This window comes from Haemaphysalis longicornis, unplaced genomic scaffold, assembly GCF_048455015.1.
Source record: "Haemaphysalis longicornis isolate Haplotype H1 unplaced genomic scaffold, Haemaphysalis longicornis Haplotype H1 scaffold_13, whole genome shotgun sequence".
Taxonomy (NCBI): Eukaryota; Metazoa; Arthropoda; class Arachnida; order Ixodida; family Ixodidae; genus Haemaphysalis; species Haemaphysalis longicornis.
In genome coordinates this window covers 4,965,359-4,993,162 of record NW_027526233.1, presented here as the reverse complement: position 1 = coordinate 4,993,162, position 27,804 = coordinate 4,965,359, and the positions used below count along the sequence as shown (strand labels likewise).

At 46.3% G+C, this 27,804-nt stretch overlaps 1 protein-coding gene across 1 annotated transcript; it reads left to right on the top strand.

Annotated features, from left to right (window-relative positions):
- The first annotated feature begins 822 nt into the window (after positions 1 to 822).
- On the top strand, positions 823 to 9,830 carry LOC144164212 (uncharacterized). The gene is made up of 4 exons (XM_077694729.1): positions 823 to 1,721; positions 2,221 to 2,288; positions 3,913 to 3,991; positions 9,406 to 9,830. Exons 1-4 carry the CDS (start codon positions 1,704 to 1,706, stop codon positions 9,583 to 9,585), a joined length of 345 nt encoding a protein of 114 aa, XP_077550855.1. The 5' UTR covers positions 823 to 1,703; the 3' UTR covers positions 9,586 to 9,830.
- Positions 9,831 to 27,804: the final 17,974 nt, after the last annotated feature.

Below are 27,804 nucleotides of genomic sequence, written 5' to 3'. Positions count from 1 at the left end.
GGGAAAAAAAAAGTTTGCAAGAGGTGAGGACACAGGAAATGTAGTTAAACAGATGAGAATTTGCAATGTGCAAGAGGGAGAAAATAGTATGCAAATGCAGGACACGGAGAGAGAGTTCGGGCCGCGCGCCAGCGAGCGAGTACGGCAGTTCCACAACGCCTGACGTTGCCAAGCTTCACGAGCTAATGACGAAGCCCGTCTTTGAGTTCACGTAGAGTTCACAGGGGCGCAGAATTCATATACGTGGAAATTGGAGGTGAAAGGCGGACATGTGGCCCCGCAGGGAATTAAGTCTCGGGGTGTGTGTGTGGGGAGGAGGGGTATTTTACAGCGCCTACGAGGCGCCTGTTCTAACTTGTTCATGCCGTCCGTATTCTTCAGCACACCCTCCTTTTGCCCTCGTCCATTAGCCCACGTCAAGCTTGTCTCTAGCGCTACTGTTGTGTTCGCTGTCTAACGGCTGCTTTTTGCACCGTCGGTCGCAGAAAACCATTTGACTGTTGGGCGGAGCGGTACAATTCTGTAATACACGGCGCTAGTTTGCAATGGCAGGCTATTCAAAAGTGTGTCAAGTGTTCCCTTTTTATTCTGTAGTTTTCTTCTTTAACGTTTCGTGAAATAACAAACCGAACTAAAAAAAAACAGTACATGGGGGGTGCAAATCGTTTTGAACCCTTTGGTGCAGCGTCATTTTTAACACTGGTCTGCCCGTATAGGCAAACTTGTTGGGACGGTTTAGTGTCCTTTTTATAGGGAAAAGCCATTATGAATGGCATATTGGCTTGTATTGTCACGTTCGCGCGATATTTGCAGGTAAAGAAGATAGGCCCCAATGCAAAATGAATCCTTTAATATAGGCATCAAAAGAAGCCTGGAGCATGCTAAATATTCTTTTGAAGGTAGGTTGTGCTTTTTATGATCACATAGACGGACACAAGAAAACTACGTACAATTTCATGAGTAGACGGCGCCATCTTCTCGTGAAAGCGTACGTTTTTCTTGTGCCCGTCTCTGTGATCGTAACAAGAGCAACTTACCTTCAAAAGCTTACACCAACTAGCCCGACATAAAGCTGTGCAAAATATACATGTCCTGATCACACACTCAGAGTGTACTTTCTGTATTTAGTGAGTCGCCTGTTTGCATCATTATTGTCTGCCAGACATGTTGTCACTTGGGCATTACTCCAGCGTGCAGACCAGTGTTGCACAAGTAGACATGCTTCAGCGCTCTTCCTGTCACCCTCATCTTTTGCGCAGTCTTTGTGCGCCATAAATCAACTAGCCAGCAACCAAGTATTCATCTTCCCTCTCGTTATATTTCGTATGTACTGTATTACAGAGCCATAAACACATCAGCTTGTCTACATTAATTAAGGAGGAGGTGCTCAAGCAAGGAACAAGGTTCAGGTGGAGGCCGATCGCGGAACCAGAGGACTCTGAAGCTGGTGAGCTAACCAGGACTGGAGATGGGCCTGCGGATTCTGTGTACCAGAGGTTCCAGACGAGCGAGTTGGCTTGCAGACAACCGGGCTCGGTTCTACACCTGGCCGCGGTTGGTGGCCACGGCCCAGGATGGATCACCACACCTGCCACGCAGGGCGGGGTGCTGCCTGTGCTGCTTTGTCCGAGCAGTACATGCATTCGGGGGCCAATGCTCTGCTGCAACCTGGACCAACGATGGCCCGCGGCACACATCGCTGAATGGTGCTGCTCGTGTTGGTGAGAGCATTTCCGTTTTTCTCTTCGCTTGAACTGGATTTCGGGGGCTGCACATTGACCCTTGTGTCCTTGTTTGGTGCTAAGTTTCCCTTTCACCTTTCGCCATTGTAACTCATTTTGTTCCCTTTCTCCCGAGTTCCGTGTGAACTAGTCACACTCCTGCAAGGCCAAGAGAATCTTCGCATCAACAATTAATTTTTCCCGAAAGGTTAGAGTGTCAAGCACCATACACTTGGCTGTTTGGCATGGAAAGACCCAGCATTTGAAACATGTCATAACAGCAGGTAAAATCTTGCAGGGCTGCAGATTTTCATCGACATGGCTGTGTGAGGTTATGCGGGTTTGTAGTAGGTTTCAGGGGATATAAAATTATCTTGTGCCTGCTTTGGACTGGCCCTTGAGACTTCGAATTGCTTGTGCGGTTGACGTCTGTGTAAAATTGTCATTTGTTGCAACTGCTCCTGCCCTTACTCTTTGCCTTCACCTTTGGCTCTATCAGGTATGGCTGCTCTTAATCCTCAAGTGCTGTGGATGTCCATGCTCACGGGGTACTTTGCCTTTTTGGAGGTTTGTATTACACTTGTCTCTATCTTAGTTCTTTCAGTTCAGCTCATAACCACCATTTGCTCTTCTAGAGATCGCATAAATATTGTTGATTTCAAATTAATTCCAAATAACGGTTGGCTACTGTTTTGCACGAAGGCATCTTTGAATGTTAAAATGCTGTGAAAATTGTTAAAAATTGAACCTTGGTGTCACTTCTTTTTTATTCCCAGAGAAGTTGTGTCAGTTTTGCGCTTTTCGTTTACGCACCAAAGGCTTCACATAAAAAAACCAAAGCTTCATAATACTAATGGGTCATTCCACGCGAAACGTTCTGGCCCAAAAATTGGCCACCGCCAATTCCGTTGAGAAAAGCAGGTGAAGGAATCCTGAAATACTATGAATACGTCGAAAGCTTCATACAACAGCTGTAGAAACCCTAACGAGGATTTGAATATTCAGACAGATTTGATCAGTGGACAAAGCTTCCTCAAGGCAATATTACACTAAAATAATGCCGAGCACGGCAAACACTAGTTCGGAAAAGTTTTTTTTCCACCCTCCGGTTTTGTGAGCAATGTAACCAACATAAATGAAAACATGCAAACCAGTTATTCTCGATAGCACAAAGGCAAAGGAGACTGGGAGAGGGTAAAATGGGGGACAGAAGAAAAGGAGGGCTGGTCAGCCTTAAGAGCAGAAATTGACAAAGGGAGCAATAGAAGAACGGAAACTTGAAGGGAACAGTGCAACAACGCCTTCCCCTTCCCGGAGGGCTCAAATTGGTGCGAGGGGCCAAATATGGCCTACCGTCGAAACAAAATCTAAGTAAAATTATCAGGCTAGATACAAGTTGTTCCAGACGGAGTTCACTATGTGCGGTGCGGCTTCTGTCTTCACTTGCGGCAACTTCTGCTATGTATATTGCACATCTGATATGTTTAATCATTTTTGTGGACCACAACACAGAAAGAAGCAGTTTTCCTCCCTTCATTGACCAGGGCAGTAGTCTGATGTGAAGTGAAGTTTAGAAGCGAACACATGCCCAGAAAATGCTAGGAAAACACCTAAGAGGACGTGGTGGAGAAGCGCCACTCTAATGTAGAAGGGCCGGCAGAAGACTCTTGTCTGTCGACATTTTTTAGTGCTAGCCCATATTGCGTCTCTCATGCCAAAGCCTCAGTGAGAAATTTGAAAATATTCTGTTTTGCTTGCGTATTTCTGACTAATGTATTTGCGGCTTGGAAGGGAGCCGAGTGAGTACTGAAAAGCTAGTTCTTTCAAACTAAACAAAGCTGTATTCAGTCTTTATGGACCCTTTACTGCATGTGTTATTGCTTGCTTGCTGCAGAAACAGTGCTGACGTTGTCATCTGTGTGTTTACAGCAATTCCGCGTTTTTCACAAACTTGTAATCCAGTTCCACTTCTAATACTGCTAAATGAAAGTAGTGCGGAAGTAGAGACCCTGATAATAAAGCAATTGTTAATACACCGTGAAAATATGAGGAACGTAGCAATTACCACATTGCATTTGTTAAGCTGGAGCCCTGTGGATATTTTTCCTTATGGCCTCCTCTATACTCTTTTGTTGGTCCCCCACATCTTATTAATGTCCATGTCAGTGATATGTATTTTTTTTATCATTAGATGCAAGAGGGGTGGATACACTGTCCTGCGGCCTGTTTTGCTGAATGAAAGTGGTGTCGAAGCCTTCAGAGAAGCACTGGTAAGTACAGCAGTAATTACTTTTAATGAAATCACTTCGCAGGAGCTTTGGAAAAACTGAGTGTTACTTCTTTGTGTGGTTTTAGAATTTTTAGAAAAACGGTTGTGTCAGCAAAATTGCTTAAATTTCTTGGAATCGTTCCCAGTCTTCAAAAATCATCTGTCGATTTCTCTATAATCTCGCTCCGAATAATCTTCGAAAAAAAAACCCGAAGAAGCAGACAAAAAAGGCATATTGTGAGCTACTAGCTACCAACCTTCAAAACAACTACCTGATTTGATAACCACGCCACCACTGTGACACCGTGACACACCTCCTAAATTTCCCATACGGACCCTGGCATCAATGAATATCTTGATGTGTGGGTGGGTTTTGTATTTTTAAGCTATTTTGGCAGTGATAACGCTCGTTTCTCACGAAATGGTCTTCCAGATCGGCCTAGTCATGCTAATACTACAAGGAATTAGGTTAAAGCTCCCATATTCAACTCATAAAAAGCTCTCACACAGTTGCAATTTCAACAACTTCAGCCAGCGTAGTCATGAATAAAATGAGCCACTGGAAAAACAGTTGTCTTTAGTAACAGGTTGAATTTGTCTCATGACAGCTGATTAAAGCTAGAGTTTAAAGGTAATTTTTTTTCTGTGAACGAAGCGATGCTTCCTACTACTAAAACCTGTCCCGAACATCAAAACGCTCGAGACGGCCCGAAAATCTAGAAGCTGCTGTATGCATTGCGATGCTCGCTAAGTACACTACTTCTGGCGTTGACGCTGATATCTGCTAAGAATAGACTTCGGAATATGGCACGCAGACAGGGCGGTAACTTTCTTTTTATCGCAGAAAGTCTACCAATTTTTGGGGTCTAACAAAACATTTTTGTGTAAACATATTGATTAGGCACATTCTGCATCAGCTCAAAATGCAGATTATTCGATGCCCTTTCCAACAAGAGCAGATTCGCAAATTAAAAAAAATCAGTTTTTGGCCAAACGTTGCAAATATGGATAAGTTGTGTATATCAGTTCGCAAATAGTTTAAGAAGTTTGGAGTATAATTTTTTCCAAACATAAAAAACACATCTTGGAAAAAAGTTTAGTTGCCCAGTACAATTTGTCAGATATGAAAAACATGTTACCATGTGTGGTGCCCTCGTTCTGCAGTGAAGCCCTACCTCTGTTTCAAAATGTGCAATTTCGGATAGTTTACTGAAAAAAATCGGGTGGTTTGGCATTATTAGAGGCACTAATTTGTCCCCACATGATGTAGAAACATCTTGTCAATGGTTGACATCGCATTAATGGTCAGGTGAAAATTCGGGATAGGACAAAAACTGCTTGGGGCTGAAAACAAAACTCGGTCACTGTCATTTTACTATCATGCACCTGTTGAAGCTTTCACTTGCTGGTTGTTATAATCTTCTGGCTCACTTTTCTAACCCTGCTTTCAGGAATGAGGTGCGATGCACTGGAACAGTGCCCAGCTAGCTATCCCCGAATAACTGTTGCGTGACAAATGAAAAAGGCGTTCAGCTCTATGAGCCTCCTGCATTGCACCTCCACCTAACATTTTAGAAAACAAACAATACCAAACTTGTGGCAGACTCTGTCAGAATATGTAGTTCTACTGAGGAGCAACTCTAGACCTCCGAAAATATCCTCGTACAGAATCAAAACTGAAGCCAATTTTAAGCTCTCTCTCCTTGCCTTAACTGATGTCCGATGACTTGAGGTTATCAATTGACTTTCAACTGGAACTCTTATTGCACAAGTAAGGCATGGGTGAAGTGAAATCACAAACGGCATGCTTTTTTTTAGGAAAAGTAGTGGGCAACGAAGGCGTTAAGGCAAATCGGGTTGAAGTTCTCTGTCTATAGTGCCAAATATAAATTGCGCAATGCAGAAATGAAACAAATGACAGGAAAAGGGCTGAAAATGCTGTGCACTTGTCAGACATACGAAGACATCCACGAATACTTTGACTGAAAAAAAGCTACCCGTCCTCTAAACCAAAGCTCACTAGTGCATACCTGGTGTCATTTTCTGGTAGTTCTCACCTTTAAACGCAGTCGGATTGCAAAGCTGACGACTTCATTTGATACTTGACTTCTGTGAGCCATTTGATCAAAAAATCTAATGTTAATGCAGCGTAACCACAAGTGACATCCTTTTTTGTATGGCGCAGGAGCCATGGCAACTATCGAAACAACACATGCTGCTCAACCCTCAAAAACACCGTCAGAAATTTCAGTGTAGCCAGAGCAGGAAAATTAGAACTGATTCTAAAACTGCAGTGCCTAGACTAACCAGTGGGATGCATTAGTTGCAAGAGAAATGACAACATGGATATCAGGAATATACAGCATTGATCATCGGTGATCGGTGCTTTATATTGCCGATTTTATATGGCAGTTTTTTGCAAGGTGAGGTGTGTATGTTTTCTCAGAAGGGAGCGTTGCTGCTGCGCTTGATAAAAAAGCATGCGACTCGTGGTCATGCTGCATTACCATGGAATTTTCTTGATCAAAAGTCTTCCAGCAAGCCAAATACCAAATCATTTTGCCAGTTTTGCAATCCGATGGCAGTGACAGATGATAATTACCTGGAAATGACACCAGCTTTCCACTACTGAGCTTTGGTTCAAAGAAAGGGTCGTTTTATTTTGTGAAAGCTTATTTCTGAAGGTTCCCCGCATGTGTATCAAGTGGACCTGGCATTTTCAGCCACTTTACAGCAGTTTTCATTCTGTTTGTGTGTTGGAAACCTAATATTTCGTGCTACTACGCAGTTACCCAACTTCAAGCTGATTTGCCATAGCACCCCCGTCGCCCTCTACTATTCCTCGAAAAAAGAACGCCTTTTGTGATATTGCTTCACTCATGCCCTACGTTTGCGATAACAGCTCCAGCTGAAACTCAAAAATTAACACCAAGTCATCGGATATCAGTTCAGACAAGTAGAGATTTCCAATCAGCCTTGAACACTGCCAGCTGTTCACTGGCCAGTTTTGTTAGTACGAGGCTATTTTTGGAGGTCTAGTGTTGCTTCTTATTGCAACTGTCTATTGTGGCAGTCTCCAAAAGGTTTGATATGGTGCCTTTTTGAAAATGTTAGGCAGCACTCTTTTCGCCGTGCGAAAGCTTGGTGGGCACAATTCTAGTGCATCCCAAGTTATTCCTGCAAGCAGGGCTACCATAGCGAGTCAGAAGATGACAATAAACCGCAAGTGGATGTTCTGGTCGATAATTGATGATCAGAATGTCAACAAAAATGCACCACTGAGATTGGTTTTAAATTCCAAGCGGATTTTTTGGCATCTCTTGCTTGCCGTGAATCTGGTGCTTGCTGTAGTCCTTAATAAGATGTTTTTACATCCCGTGGGGACTAAGTTGGGCCCCTAATAATATCAAACCATTTCAGAGAACCATCCAAAATTGTGTATTTTGGAATGAATGTTCGGCTTCACCACGAGACGCGGGCACCATGCGTGCAAGCACCACGTGGGCACCACGGGGACAAATTAATTTGCACTAGTGGATTTTTTCTTGGACAGGATTTTTAAATGTAAACCTTAAAAATGCGTATTCTAAATTTTTTCCACTATTGGTGGTTTGTTATACACAACTTCTTTTTTTTTCACTTTTTTTTACGGTGACAAAATTTTGATTTGGGTTTTTTTTGCGATCATTATTTATGCAAACATTACACAGCTAGTGCTAGCAAGGGCGTTGAATCATCCGCATTTTTGCCACTGCACTATGTGCCTAACCAACACATTTAGCAGAAAGAAATGTTTTTTAAGCCCTAAAAACTGGTCAATTTTCTGCGGTAACAAAAGAGTTGAAATCAATGCTGGTGTCAGCTTTACTGCATCACTCTGAATTTGTGCAGAGAAGCCCCTCTAGTGCATGAGAAGTTCGAGAACAAAAAGTTGGACATCCAAAGTCAATAAATTGGGATAGGGAAACTAATTATTGTGGCATGTCCCATCAAGGCTGTAGTGTCAGCTTTACTGCATCGCTCACAACTCGTGCAGAAAAGCCCATCCAGGGAATTAGAAACTTTGGAACAAGTTTTGTGCCAAATTTAATTATATGAGAAGTTAAAAAATCAGGGTACGGAAACTAAACGCGTTGACAATAATTCAAATAGACAAGTGGTTTAACATTTATTCTTGTGGCCACTAAAACATGAAGAAACCGAGGCACGTAACAAGGCAGTGGTGCCCGTTGTACTGACATTTTAGGTTTCTTTTCCATCAGTAATAAGTGTGATCTCGATAACTACAACTGTAAGCATTATTTAGTGCTTCATGCTTTCACTTAAGCTAAAAACTGTTGAAGAAAAAAACTAAACGGGGTGCAGACATTGCATGCAGAGTAGAAAATAGTCAGCGTATTGAATAACTTAAAAAAAGCGTCGGAGTTAATCAGTGAAGCGTTGATAGAAGGTTCAGGCAAATTGCTATCAAGCCTAAAAGCAAAAGAAAAGCGCAACAAGCAGCACACCCAGCGGTTTTTGCCCAGCGAATGGGGGGGATCTACGATGTGTCGTTCCCATCTGGAAAGTCGATGTATCCAATTTGTCCCTTGGCTTTTTGCATGTACCCACTCATTGCGAATCATGCAAGTACAAGCCTTTCTTGGGCCAAGTTTGACTGAAGCTAAAGCACTGATTTGGGAGCTTTTAGATGTTTATTACATAAAAAACAGGAGTACAGTGAACCTGTATTGCAATGAGCTTGAATATTTAGACACTTCGCTATGATTCCTTTGTTACCATTGTGCGGCCCACTATTAAAGGGTGTTATTTTAGACGATGCACTCAATAAACTTAGTTGCAAGCAAGTGCTTGTCCTATCATCTTCTTTGTCATGTGCTATGGACTCGACTTTTTAAGAACTATGTACCAACTTGCCTCATGCTTTTTACTGAACAGTTTGAGTTAGACTTTGTACCCCTCCAGTGTTTTGCAGTGTGGAGCACGCCCTTTGTGCAGCAGGTGTCTCAGTTCACTTACTGCTTTGTTACTCGTGCTGCCTTTAAGCTTTACATAGATATTTTCATACCATCAAAAGGGGGGAGTAGCAGCCTGTTGCACTCATAAATTCTTAGTCTCCCTCCCTGGAGCTTTCAGATCCTCTTTATGGATGCAATAATTTTTGAAGCCTTTGCATTTCTGGAGTGTCCATATGTAACTTCATACGTTATACATATGTTCCCTCATACAAAACATTTCATAACAAAAGCCAAATGGCGAAGCAAGGAAATGTAATGGCAAGAGGTGTGCTCCTCGCCCTCTTTTTTGTCAGGCACTGGGCAGTTAGCCTGTTGTTGATGATTTTACTGTGCTGGCTACAATTTCATTTTGCTTTTGTCTTATCGTTCAATTTCTTTTCATTGATATTTCTGGCAGGTCCGAGACAAGGCCTGGTCCGAGACGCCAGGACCCGAGGACACCTTGCAACGCTTGTGCACGGCCTGTGAAGATTTCTGGAGTGACTTCATGGACTTGTGTAAGAAGTCTGCCTTAGAAAAACAGCAACAAGGAAAGAAGCCTTTAAAAATTATTGCAATTTATTTCCACGCCAGTTAAACCTTGCACCAGCAGGTATGCAAAGCTGGTTAACACAAAACTTGTTTTTGTGATTTAATATCATGCCTGTTAGTCTAGCAAACCTGCGTTGTGACAAGCCATAGCAAGCAGTAAAACATGCTTAGTGTATCTGTATTTTTAGGCTATTTGCTGGTTATTTTGTAATTTAAAACAGCTGTGATACCCTAAGCTGGCTTTTCATTCAAATGTGTATCACTTTCGTCTTTAATAAAATAATTTTCAAATACTTTTGGTTTGCTTTGCTATACTTGTATGAAACTGCTCATGAAGCTGCATGCATGTGGGCTAAAATTGCACTTGCACGTATACTGCAATGATTCCACCAGCAGTATTACTGACCATCTCTGGGAAGGTCACCCATACACTTCCACGACTCTGTCGCCATAAGCATCACGGGACTCTTTAAAAAGGGGCGTCCTCACAACTCTTGTTACAGGGTCGCAATGATCATCAGGCAGGAGTCCCGTGACTCTCTTTTTTCTTTAGATAGGTCAGTCCTGACTCTAAGGAGGTAGTCACCCATATTCTACTGTGACTACTGTGACGGGGTCCGTGTGACCCCCTTTCAATAAGAGTAGCGTGACTCTGCGAAAGGGGTTCGATGAAGAGTCAAATCTGTGGCAAGTAAATACCCCCCAAAGAGGGTCACAGGGACTCCTTTTTTTCTTAGTGTGTATACTCCACGCCGATTAAGCTTACAATGCGATACTCGAAGTGCTTTATACAAGAACTAAATGGTGCCTGCATACAGGAGAAAGACCGAACGTGCGCTCACCTCTCGTGGATTCATAGCGCATTCATTAAAACTTTAAAAACCAATCCAATTGTGCGGTTTAATGCCCCCTGGTTTACACCTGCGCAATGTGGCGTGGGCTCCGGATAAGTTTTGACCGCACGGAATCTTAACGTGCTCAGAAATTCCGACAGACAGACGTTCTGGCTTTTTGCCTGCATTCAAACAATGTAGACCGTGGTCCGCGTCGAATCCTTGCCCTTGGGTTTAGTACCACGTCGCGTCAGCGACTGTATCACAGCGCCAGGTACTTTCTTTAGAAACAATTATTCGTGTGCTCTAATAGCGCCACCAGGAGTGATTCTTATCTTATATTTCTTCACGACTATATCGTGCTGTGTATGAATTCTGAATACGCAGGTGCCTTCTGAATACGCAGGTGCCAGGAGGACAGGGTCCACTCACAGCGCATGCTATTCGGATGAAGGAACGGAAAGGAAGAAAGTAGATCAAAGAAAAACGTTCGAAAACGATGCAGCGTGGAAGAAGGCTTTTATAAATACATGGATATCCGGCCGCGGTTAACGCTTTCGCGCAAACATCGAATGCCAAGAAGAACTCTTACGATCGAATAAATAATTGTAAAATGCACCCCTACCGCAGACCCACAACGTGGATGTTCCGATATCTCGCACATTGAAAACAGTGTTCACAATAAACTGGGTTCTATAATAATATGGCTAATATGTGGGTATCATGACAAAGGGTAAATGTGACATTATCAAAACACTGATAACTCGAAGTGCTCCGAGGAGGTGAAGAAGGGTAAGTCAGTTCCCCAGAGAAAATATAAATAGAAATCAAATCCAGCTACCCCCAGTGGCATAAAAGAGCAGGTGATTTGTCTACCATCCTTCTGAAGTTATCTAACATAATGCCAATCTTCCCTGTTTGCTGTTTGTATTTACTTATCCACGAACACACTTCGGAAAATGAAATTACGCGGAAAGCACCGTCTTAATCATCCCCTGCATTCCTCATTGAAACCTTCTTTCGCGATTCCTTCCCTTTTTACAACGAAGGCGGGAACGGAAGGAAGTGAAGGGAAGTGTTTTACTTCGCAGCCGGCTCTAATCACTTTGAAATTCCGACAAGAGCCCCATGGCAATAGCAGAACGAGGGCACGCTGCGTGTTCGCCGAGCCACTTCACTTTCTGACGCTCTAAAAGCGCCACCCCTGCGAACATAGATCTAAGCACAATGGAGCTGTGAAAAATGAGAAAATAAATCAGTTCTTCTTTGAATTCCCAGTGGGAATAAAACGCCCCGAGGGATAGGTGGCACGTGACCGCACCCCGCGACGCCAGGGAGTTTTAAACCAAGATTAAGTGCGCCGTGGACCGTGTAAGAAGGCACCACGCTCTAATGTGGGTGGGGAGCTGATGAGCCGATAGCAGCCTGCGTGCTTTAGACTGCAGTCATCGGCGTTTTAAACTCACAAAGAGCCCTCCGAGGGTTAGTTGTCGGCAAATGGGATGCTTGATCGACCGCGTTGTTGAGTGCGTCGTGCAACACGCTGTTCTACTTGACAGATCGGGATGCCCTAGCTTTCGAAACACGGGCGCCTTTTGACAGGCAGCTTCCAGCGCGAGTTTTCAGTTTGCTTGAAAAATAAATTTCTGCGAATTCTTTTTTTGTAATACTCGTCGATTAAATTTACACACCATTAGCGCCTCTGGTGTTAGGGAAACAAACGATATTCCTTGATTCTAGCGATGAGACTATTAATGATCGAAGTGATTTAGACCCGGCTGCTTTCGCACGCACCCCTTCTTTTGAAAAATCAAATAGTGGGCGTTTTATTCAAGCGCATCTTCTTTATATTCGCTGTACGAAATAAACTCCCGTATGTCTCGTCTGCTTGAAACTTCTTCATGATCTCTGTCGGCCTTGTGTCAGCACTGAGGGAGACTCGTAAGATTACGCTTCCAACTTGACGAAACTAGGATAGCACGGGCAAAATATATACCTACATCCATTCACGCAGTACTTAAAACGATATGTGACTGCTTATTTATGCATACAGCCATGAATTATAGCTTTACCTCCCAGCCCTAGGCCAAGGCATTGTGGTGCTGAGCCCGAATACGCGGCTTATGTTCCGGCTGTGGTGGCCGCTTTTCTGGTGAAGGCGAAAGGCGAATTTTAGATGCGAAGCATCTCTGGCTCGGGGGGATGTCCCGCGTCCGTGCCCCGTACGCAACGCCTCTGATGATGATTGTGGCAGGATGCCCCTAGGGATTCGCCAACCAAAGAATCCATCACGAGGTAGCTTCGCGCTCAAACACCGTCGTCATCTTCCCGTAGGGGAACCACTGAAGAAGAAGAAGGAGAGGAAGACAAAGCTGCGAAGAGGAGGGCGTGTACGTTGCTCTCAGCCGGTGCACCAACGTCAACAACCTTTACCTCACCAACACTGACGGAGACTACCGATTCTACCACACAGACGACAACATCGACAAGAACATGATGGACGAGTTTCGGCGCATCGAGAACCAGCGCCTACTCACCGTAACACAACAGTACTTGCGTGCCTTTGCCACCGGTGTGGACGCTGACGCGGAATTCCCTCTGGCGCTTTTAAACATCAACATAACGACAACACAATGGGACCACCCGGAACCCTCATGATGCTCCGCATCCTCATCAGGGTTCCCCACTGGAAGATGATGTAATTTTTGTTCTACTTGTCTGTCACACGATTCAACTGCCAGGCATAAAATTGAAGCATGCTTGAGCGAAAATTACTATATATAAGCAAGATATTACCAAGCTAGTTGAACTAATAAAATGCCTCATATACATGCGAAGATTTACCCACAAAAAAATTGCGGGCAGTTAGGGAGAATTTAAGAGGAAACCCTCTCTAAAGTAGAAAAAAGACTTGGGATTGACTTTTATGAGAGCAAATATATGAAAGCGTTACACGCAGTTCTGCAGACAATAAGCAGGTTAGAGTAAACACTAAAAAATGATTTCTCCTCAAGCTCCTTCGTGCAAAACAAAAACAAAACGTTCCAACAAAGTGCGCGAGAACACCGGAAACGCGCCAAAAATTGAAGCGAAATGAGCGCTTGTCCCGTCGTCTTTCTATTGTTGTTGTCACAGTCGCGGTCTAATTTAATATTCACTATGCACCAACTTTGCCCAACAAAACCTGTTCTTCAGGAGCGTACTATCACTGCATTGATCGTAGCAGGAGGATGAAGTGACGGGGGCAGGAGAGGGGGATGCAGAGGAGAGAATAAGTGGAATGGGCGGCTGAGGACTTTCTTCTTCCGACAACCTTTGCAGTGATGCCAGCGGATACGCGATGCATTTGTTACTCTAGTGTTCGTTGCGTGTGAAGACACAAAAATCAGTTGGATGTTTTCGTACTCCGTTCGGTTCACCTTTGGTGCCCTGTTCGCCCCCGGCACGTTGATATAGAATGGCTAATTGTGCCCTGGAAAATTGTGTTTCCAGCAATGCGTTTGTGTTTAGATGTGAAGCCAACCGTAAAACAGTCGGTGCAAGCTTGGTCTTTTAAATGCAGAGCATTTCTTAGCCTCGCCTCTTCCTGCGTCTGACGGCGTCCACAGCTCCGCGTCCGCAGCAGCTGCGCCTCTCCTCCTTCCCTCCTCTCTCTCAACAGCAGCTGGCGTGCGCATGCGTCGTAGTCAGGCCGTTCGCTCCGTCGCGGTCTCGGCGTAACAGGTGCGTGATAGCAGCGTGGTGGGGCGTGGAAGGGCGCGCGCTGCTTGCGCATGCGCGCTCCCCCCCCCCCCGTACTTCACGTACTCCCCCCCCCCGTACTCCCGCTACTGCGCGCGCTGCAAATATAAAGCGGCTAGCGGTCGCTCGTGCTTCAGTCACTGCGTTGCTCCTTCCTTCCTTGGTTGACGCTCGCTCCACCCTAACGCGACTTTACTCTCCTCTCTCTACCCCAAACCAACACCAACGCAACTACGACCCAACTACCCACCCTAACGCGACTTTACGCGGCGTTAACTACCCCCAATGCTCTGCATTTACAAGATTTTGGCGCACGTTAAAGATCCCCAGGTGGTAAAAATTAATCCGGAGCCCTCCACTACGGCACGCCTCATCGCCTGCGTTGCGTCGGCGCGTTAAACCCTACATTCAATGCATAAAAGGGAAAAATATAGGCGGGAAAGCAAGAAAACTCGGCGGAAAGAGACCACGTGCGAAAATCGTGACACATGCTTTCGCCCGGTGGGACCCCGTATAGCACGAGGCAGGTAGGGAAAGCCGTCGGCGTGCTGAACTCCCACTGAACTCCCACCCGGCGCGACGGTGCGGTTTGAACGGGAGGTTCTGGCTAACCAAATCCCCTAAAAAGCTCCTCTGGTCATCCGCATTCACACAGTGGAATGGCACTGACATGTTTTTGTCAGGGCGTTTCCATGGGTGGAGTATAACGCGCATCTGCTTACCATCATTCGTGTAAACGTGTTTACGTCCTGGTAAATTTGACACCACGACAACGGAATATAACATAAGCTTTCGAACAACAATGGCAAACTGCGTCGTTACCATCGTTTCTTTTAAGAAATTTTTAAGTGGCGCTGTATGTTACATAAGAGGCCCTCTGGGTGTGCCGCTAGCAAGTTGCAATATTTCTTTTATCCCCCTACTTTTGAAACTATTTCAGCAAAAATTTTGCTCAGAACACGCGTTATTTTCCTGCTGGAACAACGTGTCGGTAACGAGTAGGCTAGTGCTGACGAATGAACGTCCTGTGCTGTGTGTTTATGCCGACACGCAAGGGAAACCCGAGTCGACGGCGCGCAGCCGGCGGCTCGGCCCGCCCGATGAAGGAATTACGAGGGCGCGACCCGGGGAGGGGAACCAAAAAATAAAGGCACTCTCAAACTGAACGCCAGACGTGTCGGTTGTACGTTTCTCGCGCTCCGCGAACACTACATGGTGCAGCGTACATTCGAACCTGCTACGAAGGCACCGATGGAGGGGTCGCAAGCCCAGGAAGGAAAAATGGCCATGTCCAGTTTTCAATGCAAGCCTCCGGAGGAATTTACTTTCGCAAGCCCAAGTGAGTGGCCGCAATGGAAGCAGTGTTTTGAACGTTTTCGCATCGTGAGTGGCCTCGCCTCGAAATGCGCGGTGGAACAAGTCTACGCATTGGTCTACTTTATGGGCGACAAGGCAGAAGACATCCTTGTCTCATTCAAGTTGACAGAGGAACAGAATAACAGCTACAACGATGTTTTGCAGGCGTTCGAGAACCACTTCGCAGTTCGAAGAAATGTCGTGTACGAAAGAGCGACATTCTTCAGAAGAGAACAGCGGGAAGGAGAAGGTGTCGAAGAGTTCGTCACTGAGCTACACCGACTGGCCAAGTTGTGCAGTTTTGAAGAACTGCATGACGAGATGATCCGGAACCGGATAGTAGCGGGCATCAGGGACCGCAAGCTGTCTGAACGAATGCAGCTGGATGCGGAGCTGACCCTCGAAAAGGCCACCAACATGGCGCGACAGTCTGAAGTCGTAAAAGAACAAGCTGCTACGCTTCACGGAGACAAGGAAGGAAACGTGGCCAGAGTCGGCCAGACTCGTAAAATGACTGTACCTCCAAGAAATCGAAAGGGGTCTGCAACACGAGACAAGAAGCCGCCTGAATCCGAAGCAAAGCAGTGTATGTTCTGTGACTACTCGCAGCACACTACAGTGAAGTGCCCTGCACAAAACGCGACGTGCAACAAGTGCCGCAAAAAGGGACATTTTGCCCGTGTCTGCAAAGGAGGAGCATCAGTCCGCGAGATCGTCGGTAGCAACGATGAATTTCTCGGAGCCGTCTCATCCAGCTGCAACGACAAGTGGATGGCTACTGTGGACATCAATGGGTCGCCAGTCATCTTCAAAGTGGACACTGGAGCTGATGTGACTGTGATTCCTATGAAAACGTACCGGAGATATTTCAGGGATCTTCATCTCCAGAAGCCAGACACGGTTTTGAAGGGTCCCAATGAGTGACAACTTCCTGTTTCCGGCATGATAACGGCAGAAATGTCATACCGCGACACGTCGATGAAAGGAAGCATCTACGTTGTGGATGGTCTTCAGATGCCTCTCCTGTCAAGGAAAGCTAGGGAAGAACTAGGCATTGTAAAACGTCTTGATCAAGTCCTCATTCAGAAAAGCGAAGCTGTCAACCCACAGGGTGAGTTTCCCAAGCTGTTCTCCGGTCTTGGTAAAATTAAGCTCGCATACAAGATCAAGCTTAAAGAAGATGCTGCACCGTTAGCGTTGACCACTTCTGGAAAAGTTGCCATACCATTAATGTCGAAAGTCAAAGCAAAACTTCAAGAGATGGTTCAGCTTGATGTTATCGAGCCAGTTGAGGAGCCAACAGAATGGTGTTCTGGAATGGTCATTGTTCAGAAACCTGACGGAGATGTACGCATATGCGTAGACCTGACTGAGCTAAACAAGTTTGTTGAGCGAGAAGTTCACCATCTGCCTGTCAGTGAACATGTCCTTGCGCAACTTGCCGGAGCCCAGTACTTCTCCAAAGTCGACGCCAATGCAGGATTTTGGCAGTTTGAGGTTGCGGAAGAGTCTCGAAGCATGACCACGTTCATAACGCCATTTGGCAGGTACCGGTTTAAGAGACTACCGTTCGGAATCAGTTCAGCACAGTTTTTGGATAACCTGGAAGGCGTCGTGTGTAACATGGATGATATCCTGATCTACGGCAGGACACAAGCAGAGCATAACGCCCGTCTCAGAGCGGTTCTGGAAAGGTTACAGAAACATGGCGTCACGTTGAACCGTGAAAAGTGCGAGTTCAATGTTCAAAGGGTAAAGTTCTTGGGACACATCGTTGATAACCAAGGAATTCATGCCGACCCGTCAAAAGTGCAGGCTATCATCGACACGAGACCACCATCAAACACCGAGGAGCTGAGAAGGTTTCTCTGGATGGCAAACTACCTGATGAAGTTTGTCCCGAACATGTCAGAAATAGCTCACCCCATGAACGCTCTTCTAAACGCGAAAAGCGAGTGGGTATGGACCTCAGCCCAACAGAAAAGCTTCGAACTGCTGAAGAAAAAGCTGTCTGAAAGTCCAGTTCTATCAGTATTCGACCCAGAGAACATGACTGTAGTTTCAGCAGATGCCTCATCGTTAGGGTTAGGTGCAGTTCTGCGACAGAAGCAGAAAGATGGAGTCTATCGACCTGTAGCGTACGCATCCTGTAGCCTGTCAGAGACAGAAAGGAGGTACGCTCGGATTGAGAAAGGAGGCCTTGCTGTGACCTGGGCATGTGAGAAGTTTCAGGAGTATGTCACTGGCTTACAGTTTACCATTGAAACTGACCATAAGCCGTTAGTTCCGATTTTCATGTCGAAACATTTGTCGGATTTCACTCCCAGGCTACAAAGGCTAAAAATGCGCATGATGCGTTTTTCCTATAAAATGACACATGTGCCGGGCAAGGACCTTGTTGCAGCTGACGCTCTGTCTCGACAGCCGCTACCTCACCGAGATAGCACTGAGCTTGAAGAAGAAGTTACATGCTACGTTAGAAGCGTAATTGCCAATCTTCCGTAAACTGACAAGAGACTTGCGGAAATTCGACGAGAGCAAGGGGCAGATCCAATTTGCAGCAAGTTGAGCAGCTACTGCAATGATGGATGGCCAGACCGCAAAGAGCTTCCTTTCGAATGTGAAGATTATTGGCAGCACAGGTCAGACATAGCTGTTCAAGATGGCCTTCTCATGAAAGGATCAAGGATTATAGTTCCTGGGCCCATGCGCAAAGAAATACTCGCGAAGATACACCAGGGACATCAAGGAATTGTTAAGTGTCGAGCAAGAGCCCGAGAGTCGGTATGGTGGCCGGGTGTATCGACAGAAATCGAAGAGCTTGTTCGCCGATGTACACAGTGCGTTAAAGAACAGGGATACAGACATGAGCCATTGATGCCATCTGATTTTCCCGATCGACCATGGCAGAAAGTTGCCATGGACATGTTTCACTGTGGAGGGAAGAACTACTTGCTTGTGACCGATTATTATTCAAGGTATCCCGAGATCGCCCTGCTTCCGAGTATGACAGCGCAAGAAGTTATCAAGCACGTGAAGTCTATTTTCGCAAGGCATGGCACGCCTGAGACAGTTTTCAGCGACAATGGACCTCAGTTCAAAAACCTTGATGGCTCTGCTTTCCGCCAGTTCGCGGAAGAATGGGGCTTCGAACACGTAACATCAAGCCCCAGGTTTCCGCAAAGCAATGGCTTCGTTGAGGCAGCCGTGCGGATCATAAAGAAGAGCCTACAGAAAACGGGGGACAGTTATGTTGCTCTTCAGGCGTACAGAGCCACGCCACTTGCAAATGGCTTTAGCCCTGCCGCGTTGTTAATGGGACGGCGTCTGAGAACGTCTGTTCCGGCAGTATCTAGTTCGCTAGATCCCGCTGTTGTCGACAATGCACCGCTCCGGGCGTGGGAACTGCGCCGAACAGCCCAGCAGAGGAGAAACCACGACAGAAGGCACGGGGCTCGGATCCTCCGTGATTTAGAGCCGGGAGAAACAGTGTGGATAAAGAACCAGAACAAGACTGGAATGGTGCTTTCATTGGCGGGGTCTCCGAGGTCTTACATTGTGGAGACAGACACAGACCAACTGAGAAGGAACCGAATCCACTCAGCCCCAGTCCCTGAAGTTGAGGTTCCACACTCGTTGAATGAATCAACGCCTGGGGGAAACTCACCAGCTTCGCAATATGCAAGGAGACGTGAGGTGGGAGAAGCGCCGGTTTACGACGACCAAAAGCCGCCACAAACAAATGAACCCCAGGAGAGCTCATCCGCCCCACAAGGCTACAAGACACAGAGTGGACGCGTAGTCAAGCCTGTCCAACGCTTGTAAAAGGGAAGGCTGAGATGGGAAGATGTGCTGTGTGTTTATGCCGAGACGCAAGGGAAACCCGAGCTGACGGCGCGTAGCCGGCGGCTCGGCCCGCCCGACGAAGGAATTACGAGGGCGCGACCCGGGGAGGGGAACTGAAAAATAAAGGCACTCTCAGACTGAACGCCAGACGTGTCGGTTGTACGTTTCTCGCGCTCCGCGAACACTACACGTCCGGTGCGGGCCAAGATAATTTTGATAATAACGTTTGAGAGGCTTCTTTATGCAAGTACTGCGATGCGCAGAGGTGTACTAACACAATGTTGCAAGTAGGGGCCAAAATAAGCAACTCTGCAAAATAGGTAGCTCATGCGCCATGCGTACTGGAAATATGAAATGCGAAAAACACGAAGGAAAGCGAGGGATTCCAATTAAAAAGAGACCATTTATTCAAAACAGGATCCACTTTTTACAAAAAAGTGTGCGAATAGTAGAATTTGTGAAACCAAAATGCTCTTTTGTGCATTCAGTTTGCTCCCGCTTTACAGGCTGCTGTCGGAATCAAAATTTCTATCGTGTGGATGGAACAGATGTTGGCAAAAATGGTGTCAGGATATCCATTTATGTCGTGATAGTGAGCCGCACCCGAAAGCGCCAAGACCCAGAAATATTGACTTGCAAACGTTTCGCTTGCGTGCTTTGGTCGCTTACAGAACATTCAACGTGAGAACATGGTGCAAGAGTTGGGGGAAGCAACTGGAAGTAAGCAGCCCCTGTTGATCCGACTCTCTTGAAACGTTCACGCCAAACAGCCGCTGCGAATAAAATCCGTTGTCTGAGCGCCACTACTTTTATTTCGATGACGGGTCAGTTTGATGCAAAAAGACAAGAAGTCTGTGCAACGCAAACAATTTTCCAATGAGTTTTGTTTGAGGTGTTAGCGTCTCTTTACGTTGAATATTTTTCTTGAGTAGAAGTAATTAATATTTTTCTTTTCTCTCTGTAAGAGCTATCTCGCTGCTAGTAATCAGTACACGCTTGCCACTATCCCCGAAGATTCACTGAGACCGGCCCGCCCCTCTTTTTTCGAAGAGCGGTGAACCGCATATGTACTGCATTATCTCTCGCCGCCTTCACCATCCATCACTCCCGCGGACCGGTGCTTGCGACCTGCCCACGGCGCCGACGCTCTCTACAGTCAAACCCGGCTATAACGAACCCGGATAGAGCGAATTATGCTATATATCGAACAAAAATAATTCAGTTACGGAAATACATGGGAAACACATTCCTCATAACGAAGTTCACATCCGATATATCGAACTCTGGGCGCCTAGAATGGCCGCCGAAATGTATGATCTCGGAGCGGCGATTGAGATGTGGATTGGCCGCGACCACGGAGCAAGATCCGCGACTGAGACATTACGCCTCGCAAGGAGCGACGTGACGCCCAATACTTTCCGGAACTGTTTCCGATGCGCGGGACTGGCGACGGAACCCGCCCAGTCAGTGAGTGCGGACCAAGACAGCAGCATCGGTGAACTCTGGGAAGAGCTCGCCAACGTTCCCGGTGATGTCGCCAGTGAAATCCGTCCGAAGCTTATAATGAAGCGCTTTCGGCAGTCGATGTGCTCAACCAATGCTTCTTAGATTTTTGAGGACACGGACTCGAACTGGTGCAAACAATGTTTCGTGTAGAGAATGCTATGCTAGTTGAAGCCGCCAAAACGAAAGTGAAAACAAAAATCACCGTTTTTTTTTTTGCAACGTGGGCAGTTAAGGAGGAAAGTAGCTTTGATACTTGCAATAAATGGATTATTTTGGTCTGGTAATGGCTACTGTACTGTGTTCGTTTCTGCATACGCGGATGGCGGAGTTGGGGAGGGGCGGGGGGCTCCCGCGGATTGCGAACTCGTAACAATAAGCTCGTTATAGGCGGGTTCGGCTATATCGAACTATTGGATATATCAAACTAATCGCGGTGCATATTGCAGTTCGCTATAAACGGGTTTGACTGTACTACGTCTCCTTCAGATCGACCCAGCTGCGGAACTTTACTTCCGCTTACAGACTGCAATACGAACGCTTCACGAGAAACACTGCTTTGTACCAGTAGCCAGAACTTGTTGCGCACGTGGATGTGATTGTTGAAGCGATGATGCCCGCCGGTCAACACCGCGCCCGTTGCCGATACGTCTCTCCCCAACGTGCACACCGCCCGAGGCACGCGTGCACCACGCCCGTTATTTGTGCTGCATGTTTAGTACATGGAACGAACTCTAATGGCTCCCATAAAGTGTCAGGGTGGCGGGCTTGCGTTGTAAATGCAGGATGTTATTACTTTACCGTGTGTTCCTGCGTATAACCCGCACGAAAAATGCGAAAATGTCAGTGGCAAAGTAATGGCGGGGTTAATACGCTGGGTTTTTTCTTTGGTGCAGCTTCTCTAATGCGGGTTGTGCCGTAAACCTCATACGCAGTAACACCGACACAGCCTTCCATGGCAGCGATTGCGCGAAACGTACCCCAAGCATACCACTCAGAGAGATTGACCAAGATTGGCCAATAAAACATAATAATAATCATAAAACATAATAATCATACGCGTTCCCGACACGTTTCACGCGATTTCAGAATCAATCCAACGGAAACACCAAGTGAACCCCACGATGCGTCGCATCTACACTTGGTTCCTCTCGCGGGGAGGTGGGCGCAATTTTTTTTTATACTTTAGGGCGGGCGACACTTTTTGCCCTGGCGTAACTAGCCCAGCGGTCAGCAGCAAGGCTGCACAATTGCGATCGATTTTCTGCCTAAGGAATGCAGTGGTTGACATAAGATATTTGGGGGAATTTGGGGGGATGCTTACCGCACAAGCGTTATTTAAGAAATGGTAATCTACGCTGTTGACAATGCTAAAAGTAAAAAAAAAAAAAAATAAACGGGCTATACAATATATACTTTCTATTTTCTTCCCGAGAGAGAGAGAGAAAATGACTTTATTGAATGTTCCTGCGGAGGGAGGGGGCTACGGCCACGCAGGGCCGGCCTCTCCTTGACGAGGGTTAGGTCGTCCCCGAAGCAATGCGTCGCGGGTGTCGGCGCATTCGGCGCGCGTTGGGTGTGCGGGTGTTGACCCGTCGACCCTCCGACGACACTTCCCTACGCTTCTGCCCTGCAAGAGCAGCCTCGAGCCGCTGGATAGTCCATATTTGTATCTCGTGCTCACTCGAGTTCAAGGCGAGAGTGGTGTCCTCGGGCATACGCCTTGCGTCGTCTGCCTCTAGTAAATGTCTTTCACAGCCCCACATCAGGTGGGCTAGCGTTGCATTTGTTCTCTTGCGCATACTGCACAACACGTTTTCGTAGATGTCGGGGCACACGTGGCGCGCGAGCACCGGGGTGAGCACTGAGTTCGTCTGTAGTTGCCTGTAAAGCACTGCTTCTGCGCGGTTGAGCTTCGGATGAGGGGGCGGTTTGATCTGCCTCCCAAGCCGGTACCATTGTAGTATCTCCCCATATGATGCAAGGGGTTCTTGTTCGATGTCGTGGGACCCGTCCGCCGGTGAGGAGCGGGGGGGCGTCTCGCGGTTCGAAAGTTCGCGCGCGGCGGCGTCCGCTTCCTCGTTGCGGGTGGGGTGGGTGCCGGCTCCGACGCTTGTGTGCGCCGGGAACCAGCGGAGATGGGTGACTTGTGCTGTTGGTGCTCCTCTGGCTGGGCACTGCACTGAGTTCACAACGCTCGCACTCAATACTTGCACTTGCACTCACTGTGTTTTTGGCGTAGTTTGCGATAGCCGAGCTCGAATCACTGAGCACTGTAGTAGTACATTGCAGGTGTGACAGCGCGAGCGCGATGGCAACCTCCTCTGCCTGCGTGGCTGAAGGAGCACGAACACTGCAGTCGCGTCCGTGGCTCAGTCGGTAGAGCGTCGCGCTGCGGCCGCAAAGTCCTCGGACCAGCACGAACACTGCACGCACTGTACACTTCCCCTGTTGTAGACTTCACCGCCACGGCCACATAGGTGTTCGGACGGTTTGGGTACCTTGCTGCGTCCACGTAGAGGGCTCCCGTGTCATTCGCGTGCGCCTCGAAGAGCCATTTTTTTCAAGCATTTGGATCAGTTATTGATTTGTGACCGTCATGATGTATACATGGGTGGCTTTAATTGAACCATAAGACTGGGCCCAACTTCTTTCACATAAAGATAGGAGCGCTGAAGTTTGGCCGCTCGTCATTGCGGCTTGTGGGCTATTGGACACTGCGTTGCCAGGAACAGCGACTTGTTTATACACACATTTTCAAGGGCTTTTTAATGCACGGCGTGACAGGATTTGCATTTCCTCTGCGCTCTTTTCCGACCGCCCTGGATGTGAAGTCAAACACATTTTTTTATCGGATCACTGTTTTGTCGTTGTGAGTGTGGGCAACGGTGGTGGCAGTACTTTCAGATCATAATGATCTCTCTGAATACCTAATTCGTCTTTATTGCAGGATGAGTGCTTTTGTGGGGGTGTGCAAAAAACATTGCAGGCATGCCTTTTCAATCGATTGCCTTTACTTGCAGCAGGGGAGCTGTTCAACGCGGAAGTTCGGAGCATAGCGATTGTGTGTGCGTCGAATAATGCTTTTTACAAGCTTTACCAGGAAACATCATCGTTTAAAAGCCTGTATAACCTCCACGAAATTGAAAGTGAAATGCCTAGCACTTGTGAGGAAGAAATCGCTACCATAAAAAGTCAGCTTAAGGAGTTTGATGCACAGCGATATCGGTGTGCAGGTGTTCGGTCCCGGAACAATCATGCTTTGCACAGGGAGAATCCTACACGCCAGGATTTACTTGAGGAGCGCCACCACTCGGTCACTAACTTCATCCCTGATCTAAATTCAACTGGTGTTCCTATAAATGGCACCAGAAAGATTGTCTGCAATTCGAAATAATTAAAAGTAACTTCTCAGCTATGCGCCTGGTCTAATTCACTGCTAACTTTTGGGGCGTTTGGTCTTTCCCCCAAGCGGAGGCCGCCGTCGAAAAGCATCCTGTCTGCACAAGTTCTGGAAGCTGCCAGGAGAGGGCGTTATGAGGTTTTAAGTATCCTTTATATCCAGTCCTTATAAGAAATGTTTCTTTGTTGTCTGGATGTATATTCTTTTAGCCCGTCACTCACGAAAAGCCATACAATACTGGCTCCCGAAATAAGAGATTGTGAAAAATTGGATCTACGGATAGGTATACAGACCAATCACTGTGACGAATGCTGACTACAAAATTTTCGCGAAGATATTATCCAATCGTCTGCAGTTTGTCATGTCCAGCATTGAACGTGTGGGCTGCACGACTGATCAATACAGACCCATTTACACATTACTGCCACAGCCCTTCAGTTCTGTAAAGATTCCTATGTGCAGCTCGCGTTACTGCAGATAGATCTTTCAGAAGCGTTTGATCGTGTGTCCCACTCAACGTTGTCTTCTTTATAAGAGCTGCCCAACATTGGTTCGGTCATTTTCAAGATAGTACGCCTCTGTTATAGTTACCGCTCTACCCGGCTAATCGTTAATTGTCACCGTTCGAAGCCCGTGCCCCATACATTCGTCAGTAAAGCAAGGTTGTCGGATATCGCCATTACTTTTTGCAATCTACTTAGACCCTTTATGTCGCAATGTGCTCCGATGCATTAGCATTCGTGGTTTTAATATGCTTGGATTAACATTCATGGTTAGAATACAGTGCAAGGAACACAGGGACAAAAAGAAGAGTGGACGCCGCACAGCGCTGTGCGTCGTCCACTCTTCTTTTTGTACCTGTGTTCCTCGTTGTATTTTCACCATGAATCTTAACCTGCACCAACTAGCCCAACTTGCCATCTTATGCTTGGAACCCAGTCGTTGAGTGCCGTGTCCGCAAAATGCGGCGACGCCGTCACCTCAAAGAAACGCGACGCCTCCAGGTCCTTCTACAGGAGGCCCGGTCCGGCACAGTGGTCACTCCTCACGTCCGCAACGGATGGACCTGGTACCGGCATTTATTTATTTATTTATTTCAATCCCTTCAATGCCCAGAGGGCGTTACAGAAGGGAATGGTTAAGTTTACAAGACAATTGTAGACGGGGAGATTAGTCAAGTTACACTATAAACGTGGTTTACATATAGGAAATATTAATGTTTCCAGAAATTATACAAAGGTAATAGCAATATACAGTCACAAACAATGACTTAAATACAAAGCGAGCATATGAACTAATGCAATGCAATTAAAAACCACTTATCAAATAGCATCAGCGTATGAAACCAAAATACAAGCAGAAGAAAATACAAAACGAACATACGAAAACACGAAAAATAAGCCCATCTACCAAAAAGAAATCAGTATAAAAGATAGGGAGACCGAATACATGTTCGATAAATATACAATGCACGCGTGTAAACAACAACAAGAGAAAAAAAAAAGTTTAATGGGAACGAAAGTAGCGTCCGGCGGCCGTTCGAAATGCGCGCGCCTCGGTGTTTGTGGCGACTGAGGTTGGCAGGTCGTTCCATTGTTTCGATGTTTTCGGGATGAAGGAATAAAAAAAAATAGATTTGTATTGCAATGCGGAACTTTCACTTTGTAGGGACGATCAGTGCGTGGTGATATACATGATAGACTACTTACCAGTGCGTTTTTTAAAATCGGGTTAGAGTGGTAGATCTTGTGGAATAGATTCAATCGAGCTTCTTTTGTGCGCGAAGAAAGATTGGGTAGATTAAGGGTGAGTTTCATAGATGTTGCACTTGACACGCGAGAGTAGTTGGCCTAGATAAAATGTGCGCTGCGGTTTTGAACGGATTCTAAAGCGTTAGTAAGATAACCGAATCTAGGGTCCCATACTGCGCAAACATATTCTAGCTTGGGACGGATTAGTGTTTTGTAAAGCATCAATTCCAGGCCAGAAGGGGCAGCAGAAAGGTTACGTCGGAGGTACCCAACGGTCCTATTAGCATTGTTAATTATGTTATTCACGTGCGTTTCCCAAGACAAGCTATGAGTTATGTGATTTCCTAGATATTTATATGTTTTAGTCTCTTCAAGTTGGCGGCCTTCAATAGTGTAAATGGAAGCTTCAGGAGGGTTCAGACGCCGGGAAATTCTCATTGTTTTGCATTAATATTGTTTAGACGCATTTTCCAATTATCACACCAGTTAGACACTATGTTTAGATCACACTGTAGCAGTGGCGAGTCAGAATTTCAATATACGGTTCGACACAGTACACAACCGTCCGCAAACAATCTGATGGAAGAGTTAATTGAGCTGGGTAGGTCATTGATGTAAATTAGAAAGAGAAGGGGGCCGGGTACGGATCCCTGGGGCACGCCTGATGTGACTGAACAAAAAGAAGAGTCAGAATCATCAGCGGTTACATATTGTGTTCTATTAGACAGAAAATTCTCAATCCATGGCAGCTACAATATTAGGGTCTAGATTTAACTTTTGAAGCTTCATGCAAAATATCTGATGAGAAACTAGATCGAATGCTTTGGACAAGTCCAAGAATATGCAGTCAAGAAAAGATCCGTTATCTAGAGCAGAGAAAAGGTCATGAGTGCAAGAAATGAGCTGGGTCTCGCAAGAAAATGATTTCCTAAAGCCATGTTGGCATGAAGAAAAAAACGAGTTGTTTTCCAGAAACTTAACCAGGTGGGAATAAATTATGTGTTCCAAAAGCTTACATGGGATGCTAGTTATTGAAATCTGACGGTAAATTAATGGGTTGCGCGTGCCGCCGAACTTGAATAATGGGACCACCTTGCCAATCTTCCAATCGTCAGGTAAGGTGTTCGAGGTTAATGACTGGGTGAAAATCTGAGCAAGAATTATGGATGAATATACTTCGGTGCTTTTGAGAAATTTTGAATTTATTCCATCTACTCCCGATGACGATGATAATCTTAAATTCCTGATGAGCGGTATGATTCCACCCCAGTTATAACAACTCATTCCATTGGTGGAAAATCGACCGCTTCAATGGGACACAAGTTAGTATTTGGGGATGGTTGAGTGAAGACCTTCTTAAACACGTCATTCAAAACAAAACAGCTTTTGGCAGAAAGAGATCAGACGCTTCCACATCTGTTCCCTCTCCTACCCTTCCCGGCCCCGTGTGCACTGCCGACCAACCCACTATACAACACCATCTCTGGGACTGTGCTGGACTCACCGTGGACCGCCGTAGGAGTCTTCCTCCTCGTGTCACGTACCTTGAAGAATGGATAACTCCTTCGAGCGATGTGAAAGAGACTTTAATGACCCTGTCGATTTCACTTAATGTACAGGTCTAGTGAAAATGACGAAAATCAAAGGGTCCTTGGGCGGGGCAGACACGGGTTGTGATTGAGCCCCAACTGCCCGCTGGTTTATTTTGCTTGCTCTTCGTGCTCTTCCCTCGCAAGGGGCGGTCGACCTCTTCCTTCTGAATAAATTCATTCATTCATTCAAGAACTTTAGAATTACAGCCCTACCAGCCTACGCTCGGCTATTGACAAGCT

Bases quoted from the DNA above. Each gene is read 5' to 3' on its own strand.
- LOC144164212 (XM_077694729.1), top strand. The intron at 2,289-3,912 runs GTTTGTATTACA...TTTTATCATTAG, and splicing joins GGTACTTTGCCTTTTTGGAG to ATGCAAGAGGGGTGGATACA. The intron at 3,992-9,405 runs GTAAGTACAGCA...TATTTCTGGCAG, and splicing joins AAGCCTTCAGAGAAGCACTG to GTCCGAGACAAGGCCTGGTC.